General features: G+C 44.1%; 1 protein-coding gene across 3 annotated transcripts in view; it reads left to right on the plus strand.

The window, feature by feature from the left end:
• Positions 1 to 22,137, plus strand: part of NNT (nicotinamide nucleotide transhydrogenase) — a 69,822-nt gene that overhangs the window by 33,217 nt on the left and 14,468 nt on the right. For all 3 annotated transcript variants that reach the window (XM_078774809.1, XM_068102039.2, XM_068102040.2), the window contains 8 exons: positions 4,555 to 4,688; positions 5,045 to 5,236; positions 5,488 to 5,641; positions 7,419 to 7,580; positions 9,242 to 9,352; positions 15,549 to 15,694; positions 15,891 to 16,086; positions 21,151 to 21,384. In XM_078774809.1, coding sequence (XP_078630935.1) covers positions 4,555 to 4,688; positions 5,045 to 5,236; positions 5,488 to 5,641; positions 7,419 to 7,580; positions 9,242 to 9,352; positions 15,549 to 15,694; positions 15,891 to 16,086; positions 21,151 to 21,384 — 1,329 coding nt within the window. The remainder of the gene's footprint in view (positions 1 to 4,554; positions 4,689 to 5,044; positions 5,237 to 5,487; positions 5,642 to 7,418; positions 7,581 to 9,241; positions 9,353 to 15,548; positions 15,695 to 15,890; positions 16,087 to 21,150; positions 21,385 to 22,137) is intronic.

Consider the following 22,137-nt stretch of genomic DNA (forward strand, 5'->3'; position numbering starts at 1 on the left):
CTGATCATCACTGTTGCTGACAGGCACACATTGATGTGCACCTCAACTATGAATAGCGACATTTGCAGTGTCGAGTCTTGCATTGCTTCTGGAATGCACAAAAAAATCATCTCGAGGCAACTTTCTGGGATTGGACTCGGTGACATCAGAATAGGCTCTAGTCTTGAATCACCACGTTTCCATCCTATTTCCACAGGTGCAGGAAGGTCAGGTATGGCACAATGAGCATTTCTCCATACCATGTCTTGATAGTGTACTCGCATCAAATGGAAATGAAGAGCATCACTTGTCGGTGACATTGCTTCTGGTTTACCAGTCTTGGAGAACAACATATGGCGTGCTGAATCAACAGAGGTTGTTCTGTGCACATTATATATTCTGCAGACGAACGCTTCTGCAGATTTGATTGTCTCTGAGTTCACCAATGCCCAAGTTCTTCAGCAGTTTATGATGCTCTTTGAAGACTTTCCATGATGTTCGTTTGGTGTGATTTGCAAAATAGGAGGTGGTGTCTCACCCAGTTAATGCTTGAAATGGTAGCAGTGCTGTGGACAAACTTCTCGGTAGATTGTTTAAAACAACATCAATTGGTGTATAACGCCATTTCTTTGATGTACCTGACATCATCCAAAGATGTTCACATTGTGCACGTATGAGGTGGGAAATTCAAAACTCAAAAATTCAAAAAATCGAAATTCGGCTTGGGAACCAGGTTAATCGAATTCAGCATACCCTAATTATGTTAAAAAGTGAGGTTCCCAACTTTTACCCAAAAATGCACCTAGAAGCGTATACATGACCTTTTTTCCATAAATCCATCTCGTCTAATAGGTCCTTTCACTGTATGAACGGTTTACTCTCTCAATATTTTATACTTTCATCATTTACTTTGCCAGAGTTGTAACTTTTATGGTAGACGTACTACACTTTGTACTGTTCGGTGGTTTCCATTAATTTGATGGTGGAGGAGGAAGGGGTAGACCTTTGCTCTCAGGAAGGAAAGACTGTAAAATTGGAAATAGGTGGTTTTTGAGGGCAGGTTGGATGTTAACGGAGGTATAAATGATAATGGTTTTGGATGGGGTATGGTCTGAGATGGTGGTGAATTGCTGAGCTGGTGTGGGATGGTGTGAGGGGATGGGGGCGGGGGGGGGGGGGGGGGGGAGGAGAATGACATTGAAGAGAAGGTGGAAATTGGTTGGAAATGGTAATAAAAAAACGTTTGTTACCCTCACCAGAAGACAGGGTATTGCATTTGAGTCTGTCTGTTTGTTTGTTTGTCTGCACAGATTATATGTTTTTCTCTGCAACCGTTGGTCCGATTGACAGGAAATTTTCACCATAGGTGGGCGGGCCTGTTGTAGATTTTTTTTGTTAATGATAATTATCACGTCATAGGTCACGTGGTATGGGCGCCATCTTGAAAAAAACGAAAAACTTTGCACCTCTATATCTCCGAAAGCGCTGCATACCAAAAATTGAGTCATGGCTCATTGTAAAGAACTCTCCATAGGGAATAACATATGTTAATGGTGATGTCATAGGTGCCTCCATTATGACGTCATAATTCGACAAGTACAAACTTCATCCGATTAAGATGAAATTTGTTGAGCGTCATTTAGGGATAAATTGATGGAGAAAAAGAAAAATGATGACGTCATCGGTCATGTGGTTTGGCCTCCATATTTGTTTTAACACAAAAGCCTTGATAACCACTAAAAACACTTCCTGGTAAGGGTCTGCAATCCATGATTGCTCTTTCTTGTTTTAAACATGTGTTTTGCAGCACAGCTGTTGTTGGGGTTGCCGACTGGAGTTTGAGTGTGGGTGTGAGCTCACTGATTCGTTTGTTGTTGTTTTTTTTGCTGTTTATCAATTTTTCTGCAGGGGTAAGGCTCATGGAGGAACAGCAGCAAAATTCTCACATATGTAGACAAATACATAAGGCAACATAGACTTCAGATAAAGTGCCACTAGGGATGGGGGAAGTGATGCAACTTCCAGGACACTCTGGGTGCTGGCGATGTCATCTTTATGACGTTACCTCTTTTCACACTCGAGGAGACCTTTGAGGAGAAAATTCTTCCCAATTAGTTTCGACCTACGGTGTTTATATGTGCTCTATCCGTTAAATATGTAGTGTCAAACGAGGAAGTAACTTGTACCATTTTTAGTTCATCTCATCTCGATCTTGAAGAGATGGGATTATTATAAAATGGGTAGTGCTGTCCGGATGTCCGTCTGGTCGTCTTAACTTTTTGCAATAATTTTTTCCCTACTCCTCCCTTATCACCCTTTTGATTGTTGTGATACTTGACACATGAATACAAGACAGTAGCCCACATAATTGCTTGTGCTTCGATTTTTCGATTTCGGAGCAGGGTGGTTCCTCCAAATCTCTCCATGTAACTTGAAATTTCCGTAATCGTTAAATTGACCCCAGTCTGACTTCTGAGATTTCCCAGATTTTGGATTCAGCACAAGTCTAAACTACAACCTCAAGAGATGACTGTCAGCCCACTTGTTAATCTTTGGTATTACTTGGCTAGGTCATAGTCTTACTCATGCAGTCGGAATTGAAGCGCCGGCCTCCCAGACTGAGTGGGCTCTCTAACTATTATGGCATGGAGTACGGTTTTGCTTTTATTAACCTCCATCCACCTTTGGTGAAGGTATGTTTTCACCCCTGTCTATTTGTCTGTTTGTCTGTGAACAAGATATCTCAAAAGGTTGTGGACGGATTCGGACAAAATTTGGCAGAGAGGTAGCGTAAGTGACAAGGACGAATTGATTCGATTTTGGTGAAGATCTGAATATGGATTTGGACACGAAAATTATTTAATTTTTTAGTGTTTCTTCACCATTGGGAGATAGGGCCAAAAACTATAGATAGCAGAATATCTCAAAAGTTGTGGACAGATTTGGACGAAACTTGGTGGAGAGGTTGTGTGTGACAAGGAACAATCTATTCAATTGTGGCGAAGATCTGAATATGGATTCGGCTATTCGAAGTTTTTTAAAGCGATTCTTCACCATCAGGAGATAAGGCCAAAAACGATACTGTTACGGGGTCCTCCCCTATCCCCTGGTCTCGGTAAACCTCCGAACACCGAGAGGGTCCCCGGCAGAAAGATATGTTATCCTTGGTTGAAATCAATCAAATCAATAATGAAACCACACCAAGGGTTATGAACAAACAATAATATATTATAAATCACACCGGAATCACGACACAAATAATAATAACAATTCGCCCTACAATCACTATTTTTAAGATGGTGCCACCTTATCTTGCCCTTTAACCCAAACTCACAGTACTCCCCCAATGTCTCTGTGCCCCTCCAAGGAGAGGTCGATTCGCTCCAGCGATAGTTGGATCAATGTCCGATCACAACCAATTGAGGCATGGATGATCGAAGCAACCCACAGGTCACGTGATCTCCACACCCAGCACAATAGCAGTGGAATGGGAAACCTCCCAAAGACGCGCTTCGACGTCCACGTTTGTGGTTCAATCAACGAGTCTCCGTATAATCCTCAAAAGCCCCTTTCTTGCACAGCCGTCCCCGGCAACCCACCGGGGAATAATGCCCGGCTGACGCGACAAAAACCTGTTCACTGCAGGTTGCGCGCGTGGCGAAGATGGTGGACGGCTTTCACTCGAACCCGGGCTTTGAGGCAAGGATACTCCGGAACCTCAATGAGGATACCTGACTACACAGGCTCCACAGCACTCCGGCGATATCTCCTATCGCCCGAACTTCCTTTCAAGGACGCAGGGTCCACTCGCCCTGTACGCTCCACCAATCGGTCCGGAGCTTCAACCAAAACGTCTTTTCACGATCTCCTCCCGCCTCTTCTTCCTCGCTCCACCTCTTCCGGTCACGATCCGGATTTCCAGCCACATTTTACCAGGAGCGCTTTTAAACCTTTTAACCACAATAACCCTTTCCCTTAAGCCACAATAAGCATAATATCTAGAACCAACCATGATAACAATAACAACCATAATTAGGGCCGAATCCGTAACAATACATAGCAGGATATCTCAAAAAGTTGTGGACGGATTTCGACGAAACTTGGTGGAAAGGTTGTGTGTGTGTGTGACAAGGACAAAGCGATTCGATTTTGGTGAAGATCTGAATGTGGGTCTGGATGAGAGAATTGTTTAACTTTAAGTGATTCTTCACCATTGAGAGATCGGGTGAAAAGCGATATATAACATGATATTTAAAAGAGTTATGGATGACCTGTGACTAAACTTGGGGGATGAGTTGGTTTGGTGACAAGAACAAGCTGATTAGATTTTGGTTCAGGTCCGAATCCAGATTTGACATATCAGTGGGATACAAAACATAAATTGTTCAGCCCTGCGGAGTTATGCGCTCTACGAAGTGCCTTCTAGTTTTTTTGCTGTTTTCATCAATTTACACTGGCATGCAATTTTTCCCCACATTGGCTATGTGCTGAAATGCAAACCCTTTCTATTGCAGCATGGAGTGTTTTCCATTTTCTTCACCATGACAAATTGAGTGAACATTTTCCTTTATTCAGGCAAGCGTGCACCCATTCTGATTTCAAAGGAGATGGTTGAGACGATGCGAGAGGGATCTGTCATTGTGGACCTTGCGGCGGAAGCTGGAGGGAATATTGAGACCACCAAACCGGGCGAGCTCTACGTACATAAGGCAAGAACCTTGTGGAACAAATGATACCTTCACTCCACCTCTCCTCTCTTTACTCACCTGCACTTGTATTCAGCTTTTATGAAGTGCACAAGTGGGATGATCTTTCTATTTTTCGATTTTAAAAATCTTCTTTGGCAACAAAAATATTTTTGGATACCTCGCTCGGTTTGTTTGGATATTTATCTTGGATACTACATGGTGATATGGAGGAGTTTAAGTTCTTTAGCAATGTGTCCCTACATGTTTACTTTGCATGTCCTCTGACATTGATGAGATCAGCATTCCTATAACATTGAGCTAAGCTATAGGTTTTTCTTGATTTGTAAAAACAACTGTACACCTCTTCCTGATTCAAGGGCGTGACTCACATTGGATACACCGACCTGCCCAGCCGAATGGCGGCACAAGCAAGTGCACTCTACTCGAACAACGTGGTGAAGCTGCTTCGAGGCATCAGTCCAGACAAAGAAAACTTTCACTATAACCTGAGAGATGATTTTGATTATGGCACCCTGGATCATGTGGTCAGGGGCACCGTGGTAATGAAGGTAAGCAATTGTTAAAAATCTTATGGGACTCAACGATGGACGTTATTATTTTTGTTTTTTTCTTCCGAGTTCGGCATTAGTGGTTAAGTTCCTGTTGCTTCAGCTCATCGTCATCCATTTTTTTCTTTCATTTTGTCATCAGTTTTCATCATCATCTTTCACATCATCCATTTTTCCTTCTTCCTAATTAAACTGTCTGTGACACGTCCTCCTCATGCAATTCCTCGTCTAAGCTTTATCTGTCACCTTAGGATGGTAAACTCCTCTACCCAATGCCAGCACCAAAAACTGCTCCGCCTGTGGCACCACCAAAGCCAACCACAGTAGCTGATCAGGAAGCTGAAAAGGCGGCGAGCGTTACGCCATTCCAGCGCACGCTACGTTCAGCAACTACGTACACTGCCGGTAATGCATGCTGACCTTTGTAATGATTGAAACAAATGTGTAATTCCAGTTTCCTCACTTTGACTTTCCCAAAAAGTGTCTACGTTAATTGTGTGCATTCTACGTGGATCTATGGAATGTTTTTTGACAGGTGAATAACCCTTACTTGCGGATGTCATTATTCCCTGGAATTACGAATGGGATAATTCCCCAATAATTTGGGTATTTTAGTGTAACTTCTGATACAAATCCCACCAGAAGCGGTGCTCTGCCATACATATTTGAATTGGGGTCCTTCTCCCAGCCTGAACCCCCGAGATGATGAAGTTTATTTCACCCCGTAAAACCTCCCTATGCACACCCCCAAAACAACCACCAGTTTTCAACTCATTCCATCCGGAGGTGCAGGAGTGCATTGAAGTCAAACAAACACGCAAACAAATGCACACTTCTCAAATTATATGATTTTACTTTGTATGTTTTTGTTCTTGCAATTTTCCATGTATTCCTAACCAGCATACGTTTTCATCTGAGGTTAAAGCATGAATTCTCCTCGGCATCAGAGGCGTTGATTCGACATCACTCATGCTGTGCGGAAGGTTGACTTACTCGTGCAGTGCCATCGGTTAACTAAATATTACTTGCGTAGTGCTAAAGGTTGACTTGAGGTTACTCACGCGGTGTCATTAGTTGACCAAGGATTGCTCGCGTGGTGCTATTCGTTAAGTACAAAATAGATAATTTGCTCAGGTACCTGAAGTTCACTCGATTACTCACACAGTGTGTCGATTGACTAAAGATTACTTGCACAGTGCAGTGGATTGACTAAAGATTACTCACTCAGTGCTGTAGATTGACTAAAGATTACTCACTCAGTGCTGTAGATTGACTAAAGATTACTCACTCAGTGCTGTAGATTGACTAAAGATTACTCACTCAGTGCTGTAGATTGACTAAAGATTACTCTCACAATGACATAGGTTGACTACAGATTATTCACACAATGGCATCAGTTGACTAAACATTACTCGCACAGTGGCATAGGTTGACGAAAGATTACTCACACAATGGCATAGGTTGACTAAAGATTACTCGCACAATGGCATAGGGTGACTAAAGATTACTCTCACAATGGCATAGGTTGACTAAAGATTACTCACACAATGGCATCGATTGACTAAAGATTACTCCCACAGTCCCACAATGGCATAGGTTGACTAAAGATTATTTGTTTTGTGGTAAAGGTTGACTGGAGAATAAAGATTCTTCGCCAAGTGCCTTTGATTTCCTCGATTACTTGCGCAGTGCCACATGTCAACTAAAGATTACTCGAGCAGGTTGACTTGTGAATACACCTTGAACACCATGGCACCTTGATTGTAATCTATTTGGTGAGATCCATGATGAGGTTAACTAAATAAATATTTTTTCACGATTCCCCTTTGTTTTCACTATTGAGAACAATTATTATAGTGAGCCATTTTGAAATTGCCACTCGTTCCTTTAAATCCTGAAAATTATGTTTAAAAGACCATTTGAATCACAGATTTTGCACTTGTCCAGAAATACATTGTCCAGAATACTTGTCCTACATACTTGTCCAGAAATACAATACAATACATTGTTGTCCAGAAAGTGCCAGTGAACAGTTTTGTTGAGTACATGCTTCTCTTCCCTGTGGGGAAAATGATGCACATTCAGATGGGACTGTCACAACCCTCTTGGTAATGGAATGTATCTATTTATGTGTAATGTGTGATATGCATTTTCAAATGTCTATCGTGCATTTCTTCTTCAGGCATTGGCTCCGTGCTCGGTCTTGGGCTTCTTTCCCCGGGGTTGCCTTTCACACAGATCGTGACGACGTTTGGCCTCGCAGGAATAGTGGGTTACCACACAGTGTGGGGTGTCGCCCCCGCCCTTCACTCTCCTCTCATGTCAGTCACCAACGCAATTTCAGGTGAACATAAAGTATGTTTTTGGAACCACATATTGATTAATTGGTTTCATCTTGTCATTCATAAATGTCAACAAGTGGATAATCATATTTGTTCTATCATTGTAACTTTTCAAGACTATTAAACGTAGACTTATTTGGCCCTTATAACAATTATGTGATTTATTTATTTGTTGCCTGGTGTTGGCTTAGCGGTTACGGCGCAGGCTTGGGATCCCATGATCCTGAGTTTGAATCCCGTTCGATCGCTGCATTAACGCCAGGGGGGTTGACTCAGCCTGTCATCCTTCTGAGGTCAGCAAATTGAGTACCAGCTTGCTGGGATGAATTATCCCGGTGTGTACCCCAATTTAGAATAGGTACACCATATCCCTGTGCATATTAAGGGGCGACTAAGGGTTGGCATCAGGAAGGGCATCTGGCCATAAAAAAAACATTGCCTCAAACAGGGAATCATGATTGTCATGGGGCCTGCAAGGCTAACCCCCGCTCTAGTGGGGAAAAATGGCCTTAAAACGATCATTCAATTCATTCATATTTATTTATTCTTTTTTTTGAATTTGTTTTTTTTACAGCAATTGTTTTACACATTGTCCTTTTGATGGCTTGTGGAGCCAGTTTGGGCCTGTAAATGGTTTCCTCTTTCGGTTATACACTTCACATCAGAAAGTTCGTTTATCTGTTTGCATTTTGCTTCTGTTTAATCATATATTTTGTTTGAGCTGGCTTTGTTCGACTTGCACATCTTATACACAGCTATAATCTATCTATAATTCCAGCAATCTCTGTGTGTCTGTGTGTCTGTGTGTCTGTGTGTCTGTGTGTCTGTGTGTCTGTGTGTCTGTGTGTCTGTGTGTCTGTGTGTTTGTCTGTGACCGCTGTTTCTCGACAACCACGGGTCCGATATACTTGAAACTTGCCAGGTATATTGCTGGGGACCCGAGGATGTGCCTTTTCAAGGTTTGAAATTAATCGGACAAGTACCTACCGAGCTATGTCCAAAAAACGCTTCAACCAATCAGAGAGCAGCGAGCTATCACGTGTGCCGAACCGTTAATGCAATGCAAGCGTTAATGCGTTAATGCAAGGCTTTTCTTTTTTTCCCTCTTCTCTTTCTACTTTTCCTTGCGATTAAATTGCAAACAGCCAAAATACGTTGGCGCTAATTGAATAATTGGCCATTAACACTAAAATAATCGTAACTGCGATATGCCAACTTCCGGACAGTGCAGCCTTCCATGTTGTTGTTGTTTGCAGCAGCTGTTTGCAGCAAGGCAAGGCTTTTCTTTTTTTCCCTCTTCTCTTTCTACTTTTCCTTGCGATTAAATTGCAAAAAGCCAAAATACGTTGGCGCTAATTGAATAATTGGGCATTATGTTTTACAACTAATAAAAACGAATTTGCGATTCATTCGCTTTCCTGCGCGTTTGTGTACGCGATGGCGATTTCTTTACCAAACTCCGGAAGCCGTTCGCTTTGGACCGAACCATTGCATGTAAATAGAGGGGGGGGATTGTCACCACTCGCAAGCCGTTCGCTTTGGACCAAACCATTTCATGTAAATAGGGGGGGGGATATAATTTTAGATATATATATAGTACGGGCATGCCCTAGTTATCATAAAATATAGTAATTGAATTATTCTTATGCCGTCCTTGTATCAGGGCTGACAGCTGTCGGGGGATTAGCTCTGATGGGTGGAAAATATCTTCCTGATACAACACCCGAGACTCTCGCTCTTCTTGCCGCTTTCATTTCGTCCATCAACATTGCAGGTAAGCAGTGGCAAAGCAACTTTTTCCTACTTTAGCAGATTCTTGTTGGGAACATTTTTCCCCTGCACAGGTTTTCCCATTTGTGGATCATTTTCAGTCCAATCGGAAGCAATGTGAGTTGTTTCACAGTGTCGTCTACTCAGTTGTTTCATCTCTGATGCTGATTGAGGCACTGTGTTTTGATGTTTGGTGATCGCACAGTCAGCATAAAACGTTATCTTGTGCATTTTCAACCTTTTATTTTATACAGGGTAACACAAAAACATTGAAGATCTGTTAATGTTTGGGGTTCATCTATTCATTCCAAAAAATATATATAATACCATCTCTTACAGTTCCTCCTTTCTACATTCCCTAAACTATCCAGAACTCCATCCCTCCTCCAGTGTCCTCAAACGTATTTTTGACTCGAAGGTCTCAAACTCATTTTGCAAAAAATGTTCGTTTCCCATGAATCGTACACTTTTCAAAATCCAATCTCACCCCTCCCCTCCAAATCCTCCCCATCACCCATCCCTTTCAAATCTCCCCCCTTGCCCCTTCCCTCCCCTCCCTCCTAAACTCATCCCACACCCCTCCCCTCCGAGACTCTCCCTCGCTCCTCCCCTCCTAGACTCCCCTCTCACCCCTCCTCCTCAAAGCATCCTCCCTGCTTCTTCCTCCTTCCAACTTTCACCTTCATCTCCCCAAACCTTCTGCCTTGCTCTTCCCCCTCCTCAAATAACACCTCACTGTGCCTCACCCAATCTCCATCAAACCTTTTGTCCGCCCCATTCTTCCCTTTCTCCAAGTTATTCTGAAATCTCTGACACACCTTCAACAGCTCTCCCTACCTCTTCCTCCTCTTCCACATCTTACCCTACCCCTCCCCCCCCCTGTTCTGGACCCGATGCTCCCCCTTCCTCTTCATTAACGGTATGGACCTCAAACATCCGGGGCCTTCGCTCAAACTTGACTGACCTCTCCATACAGGTTGCTTCTAACAAACCAGATGTGATCTGCTTAACAGAAACTTTCCTCCTTCATGATGTCTCTGATGCCTTGGTATCTCTCCCAGGTTACTCCCTCCTCCGGTATGATAGACCTGAGCCTCGTCCTGGAGGTGGGGTTGCTATCTTTATAAAAAACTCTCTTCCTCACTCGCCCTCCACTGCCCTCTCTCCACCTCACCCCCAGGAATACCTTTGGCTACGGCTTCCCCTTCGCTCCCACCTTTTGTTCATATGTGTGTTGTACCATCCACCAATCAGCGATGACTCCATCTACATCTCACTGTCTGATAATATGGACCAACTTCTATCTACCCATCCCAACTCTCTCTTCCTCATATGTGGTGATTTCAATTGTCACCATGCCAGTTGGCTGGGTGTGGGTACCTCTCACCAGCCATGGCTCTTCAGCAAAGGACTTCTGCGACTCACTGGGACTGACACAATCTGTCAATTTCCCGACCCGGATCTCAGTCAACGGAGCATCTTCTCTTCTGGATTTGGTTATGACAAACTTCCCTGAAAATGTCTGCTGCTCTTCTTCTGCTCCAATCGGCTCATCTGATCATGTGCTTGTCAAAGTGGACATCTCTGACCATTCTCAGAGAGCCTCCTCAGCGTCGACGAGTCTGGCATTTCACTCAGGCCAACTGGCACGGTCTTCAAGCAGCCATCAATCATCTGGACTGGTCTCCCATCTCTACCGCCTCTGACATCAACTCATCCTGGGAATTCTTTCAAAGTAAATTGCTCTCTCTCATGCACAGATTTATACCATCTCGTCTTCAGTTGTCATACCCTTCCTCCCGTCCATGGTACACGGAATCTTGTGGTGAGGCTGTTGCCCTGAAACAACTTGCTTTCGTCTCCTGGAAAGCAAATCCAACGGAAGGAAATCTCATTTCCTTTCACAAAGCCCGAAACAAGTGTGTGTCCACCCTCAGGAGAGCCAGGAAACAATATCTCACCATCCTCAAGACCGAACTCTCTTTCTTATCTGTCTCCCTCTTCCAAATCCTGGTGGCATCTGGTCAAATCTGTTTCTGGTGTTTGTTCCCCCTCCATCCCCTCCCTCACCTTAAACGGCTTAACGGCTGACTCCGCACGTGAAAAAGCTGAATGCTTCAACTCTGTGTTTGCCTCTAAATCTTGTGTCCCAAACCCATCCCTCTCTGTACCCACCGTACGCAGTCGTACCCAGCTGCTCCTGGACTCTGTGTCCTTTCCTCCTGACAAGGTGGAAAAGTTTCTGTCAACCCTCGACTCTGATTCTGCAACTGGTCCTGACGGCATCAGCCCACGGGTCCTAAAATCATGTTCTTCTGCTCTTTCACTTCCTCTTTCTGTTCTCTTCACCCTCTCTTTTGCTCAAGGTCATCTGCCATCTGCTTGGAAATCAGCCAACATCACCGCTTTGCACAAAAAAGGTGCAAAAACAGATCCCAGCAACTACAGACCAATCAGCCTTCTCCCAATTATCAGCAAAGTCATGGAATCCATCATTGCTTCAGATATTAAATCTTTCCTCTTCTCCAATGGCTTGATCTCTGATCATCAATTTGGTTTCAGACCTGGTCACTCTACTCTGGACATGCTGCTTCTGCTTTCTCAACAATGGATGGAGGTCCTCAACGCCAAACAGGAAATTAGAGCTGTCTCCCTTGACATTTCACGTGCCTTCGATACGGTCTGGCACCCTGCTCTGCTCTCCAAACTCTCCTCCTTTGGTATCCATGGAAATCTCCACGCATGGCTGGCGGACTTCCTCTCTGGTCGTAGTCAACGTGTGGCCCTGAATGGGTTTCTCTCATCTCCTCTTCCTGTTCAGGCTGGAGTTCCCCAAGGTAGTGTTCTGGGCCCTGTGCTTTTTCTGGTCTTCATCAATGATCTCTCTGACTCTTGAAAATCCTCTCTATCTCTTTACTGACGACTCTACTCTCTGTCGCTCCATTCCTCATCCCTCAGATCGGCAGTCTGCAGCCTCCTCACTCTCTGCAGACCTGGACAAAATCACAGACTGGTCAAACAAGTGGAACATGTCTTTCAATCCTGACAAATCTCACACTCTTACAATGTCTCTCCGAAAGGACCGACTGGACAACCCTCCCATCTACTTTCTCAACAATCCTCTCCAAGAAGTTCTGTCGCTCAAGCTTTTGGGTCTCACTATCTGCCATGATCTTTCTTGGGAAAACCACATTTCCAAGCTGGCCTCCAAAGCCAGTCGCCGACTGGGCATCCTCCGTCGTGCGAAGTCCTTCCTTGGCACACCTGAGCTCCTCACCACATACAAGGCTTTCATCCGCAGCTCAATGGAATACTGTTCCCCCCTCTGGGCTGGTGCTCCTGCCTCACACCTTGCTCGGCTTCACGCTGTTGAGGCCAAAGCTTTCAGAATCATTGGAATCTCCTGCGATGTAGTCAACGCCGAGGGCCTTTCACTCACTCACCGCAGGCAGGTTGGTGGTCTTTCTGTCTTCTACCGACTCCTCTCCGGCCTTGCTCCCCCAGCTCTCTCTGTGCTCTGTCCCCCCAATATTCCTTTAGGTCGCACAAGATCTGCCTGCAACCCTCTTATGGTTAAACTGCCAAAGTCTAGGCTCTCTGCTCACCTTCACTCTTTCATTCCCATTTTCTCCCGCCTCTGGAACAAACTCCCCCACTCCCTTCAATCCCACTCCTCCCTCCAGGTCTTTAAAACAGCTGTTCACCACCATCTCTTATCGTCCCCCATCGAAAACCTTGATCTTTTCTACCCCCGGTAATTCACCCCAGAGTCCTTGCAGTGTTCATATGTTTTAATCCTCTCCCACCTCCCCCCAAGTCCTCCCGATGTCCCTGCTCTCAAATGTTGTGTTTGTGTCCTTCCCCCTCTTCCCCCTCTCTTTTGTGTCCTTCCCCCTCTCTCCCCATCTTGTCTGCCGCTCCCCTTGTTTTTTGTGTTTTGTGTGTCGGTTTGTCTTTTTGTGTGATTAATGTTAGCTCTTTCACGAGCCTCGATCTTGTATACAACAACAACAACAAAAAAAAAATGTTACTTCTGCATTTGTTTTTCAAAAGCAAGCGAGTGTTGCAAAAATATTTTCAAGGGCTTATGATCCAAAGTCCAACATGCATTTTGCATGTTGATATATGGCATAGGTTGAAGAACGATTTGAAGAACTAGTCGGTGCTGAAGGTTGGTGTCGATCTGCATCAGCAGACAGGTAGAACAAAGGACGATACGAACAGGATGTTGATAGAGGTATGCTAACCACTAATGGGAAGTGAGGAGAAGCTGGCATTTCAGATGATAACCCTTCGTGGGGGCAAAATAAACCATTAACAGTGTGTATTGTCTGACATGTTCTGTTTTTCGGTTTGGGGTTTGAAGCTATTGTTGCTCAAATGGTCTCCCTCAAAAGTAAGGCATTGACATCGACAATACACTCTTAACCGAAAGTCGAGATCACCTGCTGAGGTGATTATTTATCACCTGCTGAGAGTGCTTGGGAGAACTGAAGCTGACATAAATACAACTTGATGGCTTTCTGACTATTCTACTTACCTGTTCTTGTGAGGCGTGGAAGAGAGTCAGCATACAGATGTACTGGGGCTCCATAATTCTGCGTGTATATTCTCGATTGCCTCTGGTACTGTGGCAGTGTGTGGTATACCATCTGGTCTGATGTCTGTACCGTACCTTCACCTTGAAGTGTATTGTCATCACGACAAATATAATTTGCAGATGGAGCTTCATTCCTGCAGAAATGATGGTCAGAACAGTTACAAAGAACATCTCCTTGACAACAGAGCTTTCTCTGGTAGTCCAATGATCCATGTCTTCACAATCTTAAACCGTGGTCTGAAAAGGAAGAAATTGTATTAACTGCAAAGCCTTCACCATGCTCGTAATGGTCTTCTGCACTTCTGTCATGCCAGTAGAATATGAATGTGGCCTCACCGATACAGCCCGTGTCAGCCGTTCTCATCTTACATTGGAATTGTAGACAGTGCTTGCAAACTGAGCCTCAAGGGCGGTGTACAGAAGCGTGTTTTTTTTTTTTTAATCACAATAAATACAAGGCGCATGGAGGTGAAATTTGCTGCACGTGATGTACAACGCACGCAGAGGAAAACCGAGTGTTCATTTACCTCTGTAGGATGTCTAATGCATAAAGAAGATATAAGCACACCTGACACTAGGTCCAGGCTTCAGACTTTGGCGCGCTCACGAGGCTGCCCCGTCAAATAAACTGTTCCAACCCTTCATTTCCGACGGACTTTATACTAGTTGTCAAAAATCCACAACAAGGTACGGTTAAGCATGGAGAAATTGACCAAAACACAACTAACAGCACGAGGATGAAACGATGACAGACACAGATCCGGAAGATTCACTACGATGGCCAACCTGTTCCTCTACTTTGCATTTCGGATGCACCACAATGTCTGTGCAAGGGGTTTTGACTGCTTTTGCATTGTTTTGCGGTGTACAGTCATGTGTCGATCATCAGCTTTCCTGGTATTGGTTCACGAGTTATCAAGTGACCACTATATTCGTCATGTGTGTGCGTCTGTGTGTGTGTCTGTCTGTCCGCAGCATAACTACCCGATGATATCATCCGATCTTGATGAAACTTGGGTGGGGAGGTTGATATCATTATCTAGTTGTCCTGCCTCAAGTGGGCGTATTGCGCCCATTGTGGGCGGAGCCACGCCCGAAAAAGATGTCTTTTTAGGGGATAATCGAGTTCAAGCTACATCTTCTCCGAAGGTTTGGTGGAATCTGACAGGGGTTTCGATATTTGGTTAGGCCAATGTCATGTGTCGAGCTCAATTTTTTTTTTTTTTTTTTTTTCCTCCATTCCATTTTTCACCGAATTTTCGGTATTGTGCAGCTAACTAACCTCATAACTGATTATACATTATTTTCTATCTCATTTCAAGGTCAGTAACCTTCGTTTTGACATTTCCGGGCCTGGCCTGTCCGGGCCTGTTTCAGTTATCGTCCGTCCTTTGTCATTGAATACCGCTCGCTCGTGAACCATCGTCGTCTCCTGACTTGTTCTTTCTATTTTGAGATTTTTATTTGCAGCCCATTGACAGCTCGTTAATGATATTAATGAAATTCCGATCCATGCAAGTATGAGGTTTGTCTGTGCCTTATGATGTCATCATCACGTTGTTGTGTTTGCTCTGTCGCTATGACCTTTTCTTTCACCTAGGTGGGTTTCTGGTAACACAGCGGATGTTGGACATGTTCAAACGGCCCACTGATCCTCCGGAGCACAACTACCTTTACCTCTTGCCTGGTGGTGTCTTTATTGGGGGTTATGGAGCAGCACTCTGGAGTGGCTACTCGATTGAACAGGTGCATCACTGAATGCATCATGTTTTTAATCATTGCAAGAGCATCATTCTCATCTTTTTAAGTAAATTGTCACTGGTTGCACACTTTGAGACACCATTATGTAATTAATCCTAGTCATTTTTGAACCTCAAAAGACCTATCATGAAGCTGTGAATAGCAAGTGTTTAAGTCCATTGTCCCTTGACTCCATTTCCAGATGGTGTACCTGGGTTCAGGATTATGCTGCATTGGTGCACTTGCAGGCCTTTCAACACAGCGCACGGCACGTCTTGGAAACGCACTCGGCATGATCGGGGTGGCCGGTGGCGTGGCTGCCACGCTTGGCCACCTGCAGCCCTCACCTGAGCTGCTCGCACAGATGTCTGCAGCAATGGCCTCTGGTGCAACGCTAGGTGAGTATCTCGAAGGTTGATTTTGCATTCATTATTTTGACTTGACCAAATTCCTCAGGTGTGAAGAGATGTTGGCCTACACTGGTACTCGTGCTAATTAATGCATCACAATGTGTGAAATCAAAATTGTTTTTGTTAATGATGATTTGACTACTTTATTTATCAATTGGAAGTTAGTTTTTTCCTGTTTATGCACCCATACGCACAACTTAAATACCGAACTACATCTCTCAACTGCAATTTACAGGATCATTACATTTTCTCCTCACCTCGGATTACTTGCAGTTGGGCTAAGCATCTTGCAACTGAAAAGAAAATTGTCCATCTCATTCTAAGAGATGTATGCATAAAAGTGCAGTACATACATACGAGGTGTGTTCAAAAAGTATGCGACCTTAATTTGTTGTGCGTAAACAAATGAAGCTAGGGAGGCGTTGATTGGTGCACGTATGTAGGCGATCCTAATGCGCACGCGTGAATTTTTTCCCACCTGCAGAAGCTGTCATTCGACGGCAGACCGCCGATGAGTGAGGAAGTGTAAGTGAGCGCCGTCGGATTTTCGTTTTTGACAAAATGACGGAAAAACTTGAACAACGCTACTGCATCAAATTTTGTGTAAAGCTTGGCGATTCCCAAGTGGAAACGATCCGCAAGATTCAACAGGCCTTCGGGGACGAAGCAATGAGCACCACACAGATAAAGGAGTGGTACAACCGCTTCAAAGATGGCCGCACATCAGTGGAGAGTGAAGCACGTTCGGGTAGGCCCTCAACATCCCGAAATGAGATCGTCATTGACCAATTGAGGACCCTGGTGATGCAGGATCGTCGAATCACGATCAGAGAACTTGCAGACGAGGTGAGCGTCAGCATTGGATCCGTTCATTCCATTATGAAGGAGGATTTGGGTTTCAAGAGAATCTCAGCGAAGTTCGTACCAAAGCTGCTAAGGATTGAGCAGAATCAACTCCGTTTGGAGATCGCACAGGACATGCTGGAGACTGTGAACAGAGATCCCAGCTTCCTCAACACAGTGATCACTGGCGATGAGTCCTGGGTTTATGGGTACGACCCAGAAACCAAGTTGCAGTCATCACAATGGAAGCATCCAACATCCCTGAGGCCAAAAAAAGCAAGGCAGGTCCGCAGCAATGTCAAAGTCATGCTGACTGTCTTCTTCGACTCCAGTGGCATGGTTCATCACGAGTACGCACCACACGGCACAACCATCACCAAAGAGTATTACCAAGAGGTTCTGCGTCGCCTTCGTGACGCTGTGCGACGCAAACGGCCGGACCTGTGGGCAGCGGGCAATTGGCAGCTCCATCACGATAACGCACCCGCCCATTCTTCACATTTGATACAGAGTTTCTTGGCCAAACACAACACACCTGTGCTTCGTCAGGCTCCCTACTCTCCCGACATGGCTCCGTGTGACTTCTGGCTTTTCTCCAAGCTGAAAATGCCCCTGAAAGGGACCAGATTTCAGTCCAGAGAAGACATCATGCGGAATGCGACGGACCAGCTGCGCGCCATCCCAAAAGAGGCGTTCCAGCGCTGCTTCCGACAGTGGCAGAACCGTTGGGAGAAGTGTGTGGCAGCCCAAGGGGACTACTTTGAAGGAGATTAGTATGTTTGTTGTATCTGGATACGAGTATTTTTTATGAACAAAGGTCGGATACCTTTTGAACACACCTCGTACATACATACATGCATGCATACCTGACACCAGTGTTATAGTCGCCAGGTTCATGTGGTTGCCCACCTCGAATCCCAGTGAACCACGTCAAAACGGCCATGGCAACCTTCTGATTTGGTCATACCGGGCCAGATTATGGATCCACCACAATACTGTGCCTCATGGGACCACCGAGCCAGTCGTTATGCCATAACAATTATTGGTGCAATACACCCGTTGTCGAATAGCGACCGAGCGGAGGCCGCTAGGCATAGACACAGCATTGTTCTGGGTGCTAATCACCCAAATACTCATACAATCTGTCCTTTAACACACTTGTACAATTATAAGAGTGATCAGAACCACCCAAATTCACTCTGTGATGGTGGTTTTAAGGTTTAATTGAAAGACAACATGGGGCGGAGATACAATTACAAACAAGAAAGAGCAATCAGAGATTGCAGACTCTAGCCAGGATGTGTTTTCTGTGGTACTTAAGGCTTTTGTGTTAAAAACAAATATGGCGGCTGAACCACATGACGCGGTTAATTTTAATTTTAATGACGTCATCATTAATATTTTTTTTCTTCACCAATTTATTCCTAGATGATGCTCAAGAAATTTCATCTTCATCGGATGAATTTTTGTACTTGTCGAATTATGACATCATAAGGGAGGCACCTATGACATCATCATTAACATTGTATTCCCCATGGAGAGTTCTTTACAATGAGCCATGCTCATTTTTTTCTATGTGGCGCTTTTGGAGATACAGAGGTACAAAGTTTTTCGGTTTTTCCAAGATTTCGCCCATACCACGTGACCTATGACTCCCATACCACATGACCTATGACGTCATAATTATCATTAAAAATTATACAGGTGGAGTTTCACCTATGGTGGAAATTTCCTGTCAATCAGACCAACGGTTGCCGAGAAAATCGTATTTATTCTGTACGGACAAACGGACAAACATAGACAAACAAACAACAACAACAACATGCATTTTAAAGGCCATTTTCCCTGCTAGAGCGGGGGTTAGCCTTGCGGTCCCCATGACAATCTTCTCCATTTTCCCCTATTTTCTGCATCTCTCCTTGTTAACCCCCTTGCCCGCATTTCTTCTTCCACCATCTTTAGCCAAGTCTTTCTCGGTCTTCCCCGTCCTCTGCTTCCTTCTACATTCATTTCCATCACTCTTCTCAACCAGTCACTTTCATCTTTCCTCAACACATGACCAAACCATCTCAACCTGTTCCTCTTCACAGCATCAATCACAGGCTCTATTCCCATCATCTTTCGCAATTCATCATTTGTCTTCCTCTCTCTCAACGATACTCCGCACATCCGATACTCCGCAGACAAACAAACAAACAGATGAAAAATCGGTCAGAGACCGAGGACTTGCCGGAATGTACTTTTTATCGGCCATTTTGGACAAATATGGCGGCCAAACCACGTGACCGATGACATCATTATTTGTTTTCCAAACTAATTTATTCCTTGATGCTCAAAAATTTCATCTTGATCGGATGAAGTTTTGTACTTGTCGAATTATGATGTCATAATGGAGGCACCTATGACATAATCATTTACATATTTTATTCCCCATGGAGAGTTCTTTACAATGAGCCATGTCTCAATTTTTTCTATTCAGCACTTTCGGAGATATAGAGGTGCAAAGTTTTTCTTTTTTTCCAAGATGGCGGCCGAACCACGTGACCGATGACGTCATCATTATTATTTTTTTCTCCACCACTTTATGCCGTCATGTCGCTCAAGAAATTGCATCTTGATTGGATGAAGTTTTGTACTTGTCAAATTATCAAATTATGACGTCATAATGGAGGCCTTGGGCTGAGAGAGTTAAAAATTGGGCACAGTCTATTCCAGGGCAAGACAAATATGTGTGTAAAGTTTGGCGATTATACGTGCAACGGTGTAGACGTAGTGCTACACACACACAGACAGACAGATAGACCAACCGATCAACATACTTGCCGGAATCTTTTCTAGCAAGTAATAAACGGAAAATACAATACCCTCTCCTCCTGCAAGGCTAATAATACAATTACCCTTAACTTTTTCCAAATATGCGTCCCATGAGTCGACGAACAACAGCAACCTTAATTTATATAATCACTCAATGGACCAATCCACACCTCATTAGATAGACAAGATAAAGAATGACAAATTCCCACCTAAACTCATGCCTAATGGCTTGTCAAAACACTGAGAAGAGGAAGACCGATTCAAAAGGTAAGGAGATAAAAAAAGGGGTTTCAAGCGATGATGGTTTTCGACACAAACATTGGGGGTGTGTCAGCAGCATCTTTCTGTCCTGAAAACGACGCATTCCCCCCACATGGGGATGGGTGCGGGGGTGTTCTTTGTACTCATTACCTGACCCTGGGTAGTACAGGCACGTATGCAAAGTTTGGTGGAGATAGGCCCAGCCCTGTTTTATGACCTCAAATTCCTAACAACTGTCAAGTTGATGTGGTAATAAAGTATTGAATCTTGAATGTAAGCGCACATACACTTACATACAGAGAATGGCCTTATTTAATATAGTAGGATAGCAGTGAGGCTCATGGAAGAGCAAGGGAGACCTGACATTGGGACAAACATCAAGGGAATGGTCGAACAGGACGGGAGGAAACACTGAAAGCAGTGAGTAAAATAGTTTGCGTAGGCAAGGTTAACGGGGGTAATAAAGATCATGGGTCAGAATTGGGGATGATCAGAGATGGCGGTGCATTGTTCGCTTTAAGTCCTGGTGGGAGGAATGAGACAAACAGCCGCTGGAATGTGGTTGCATAGATGGGAGAAGCGAGGAATAAAAGAGTTGAGGTGTCCAGTCAGCCTGGATTTTGGAAAATCGCAATTTAATCAATTTTTAATTCAGGCTGTAACACAACAAAATGTGAAAAAGTCAAGGGGTGTGAATACTTTCTGAAGGCCCTGTTGTAAGTCGCTCAAATAAAAGTGCAAGTGACACACAAGCACAGAATACTTAAGGCCATGATGCCGCCAATCTATCTGCAGTGTGGGGGAAGTAGACTATGATGGGGTTCCGTGTGATAAATGGCAATGATCTTGAGAAAGTGTATCCAGCAATGTCAAGTGGGTGGGTCGAGATCCAGGCCACAGTGGCGAGGTTTATTCCACTGATTGACAAAAGAAGACTTTTAAGCTGTGTTTGATCTTTTGAATAAAAGGAAAACCTTTGGGACTTGCCCTTCGTCGAAGAAAAAAAAAAGATTAATTGGAGCAGAGGTTCAAACAGGAGGACGACCGGAAAACAGGAAGCGACCAACATTTCAGGTAATTTTAATCTATTCCAACAGATGCAACTATGAATTACCTTTTCCTTCCTGTCTGCAGGTCTTGGCATTGCACGCCGGATCCAGATTTCTGACCTGCCTCAGCTTGTGGCAGCATTTCACAGCCTCGTGGGTTTGGCTGCAGTGCTCACTTGTGTGGCTGAATTTATGATTGAACACCCTCATTTTGACACCAACCCATCAGCCAATCTCATCAAATTCATTGCCTATCTGGGCACGTACATTGGCGGAGTCACCTTCAGTGGCTCACTTGTTGCATACGGGAAGCTACAAGGTGCGATATATGAATGCCTTTCTGCACATAGAACTGCTGCTGATGCATTTTTCAGAATATACAATATTTATAATAACTTAATAAAATTCCATTGGTAAAACAGGCTCATAGCAATAAAACTTTAAAAACCTGAGGCCCAGCTGCCTGCTCTTTAAGACAGGTTCATCTTTGACTTCGATATTTTGGTGATATTAATGATATGAGATACTGTTGGATTCAGCCGTGCATTCTGTTCCTCATGATTTCGGCAGATGTGTCTGTCTGTCTGTGTGTCGTTGGTTGTTATCTCCATTTGCGGGTTTCAGAAGGTAGAACGGAGTCCTCACAGGACCCAATGTATCCACCTCCTCTTTGGTAAGGGATCGCGGTTCATGGACCAAGCTGTTCAACCTTTTCAGAGATTTGTTCCAAGGGCTATTTTCAGGATCGTCACAAAGCCCCGGATTACCTCCAGTTGTAGTTCATTTGTGGTAATATTCCCGGGGATGGTTTTCAAAATCTCAGTGAAGTTCTTCTTTATCATTTCTGTTGCTCCAATTATCACTGGTACAATTTCGATGCTCTTCAGCTTCTAAGATATCTTGACCTCATTTTTTAGGTCCTGGAATTTGGTCATTTTCTTGATTTCTGCGTTGTTTAGACCAAAATCGCTAGGTACTGATATGTCAATCATCAATGCTGTCTTTTCATTTTTGTTCCTGAGTACAATGTCCGGACGCAATGCTTTGTTTTCTATGTTTACACCCAATGGAA

The sequence above is a fragment of the Myxine glutinosa genome, chromosome 3, assembly GCF_964187855.1.
Source record: "Myxine glutinosa chromosome 3, kmMyxGlut1.1, whole genome shotgun sequence".
NCBI lineage: Eukaryota > Metazoa > Chordata > Myxini > Myxiniformes > Myxinidae > Myxine > Myxine glutinosa.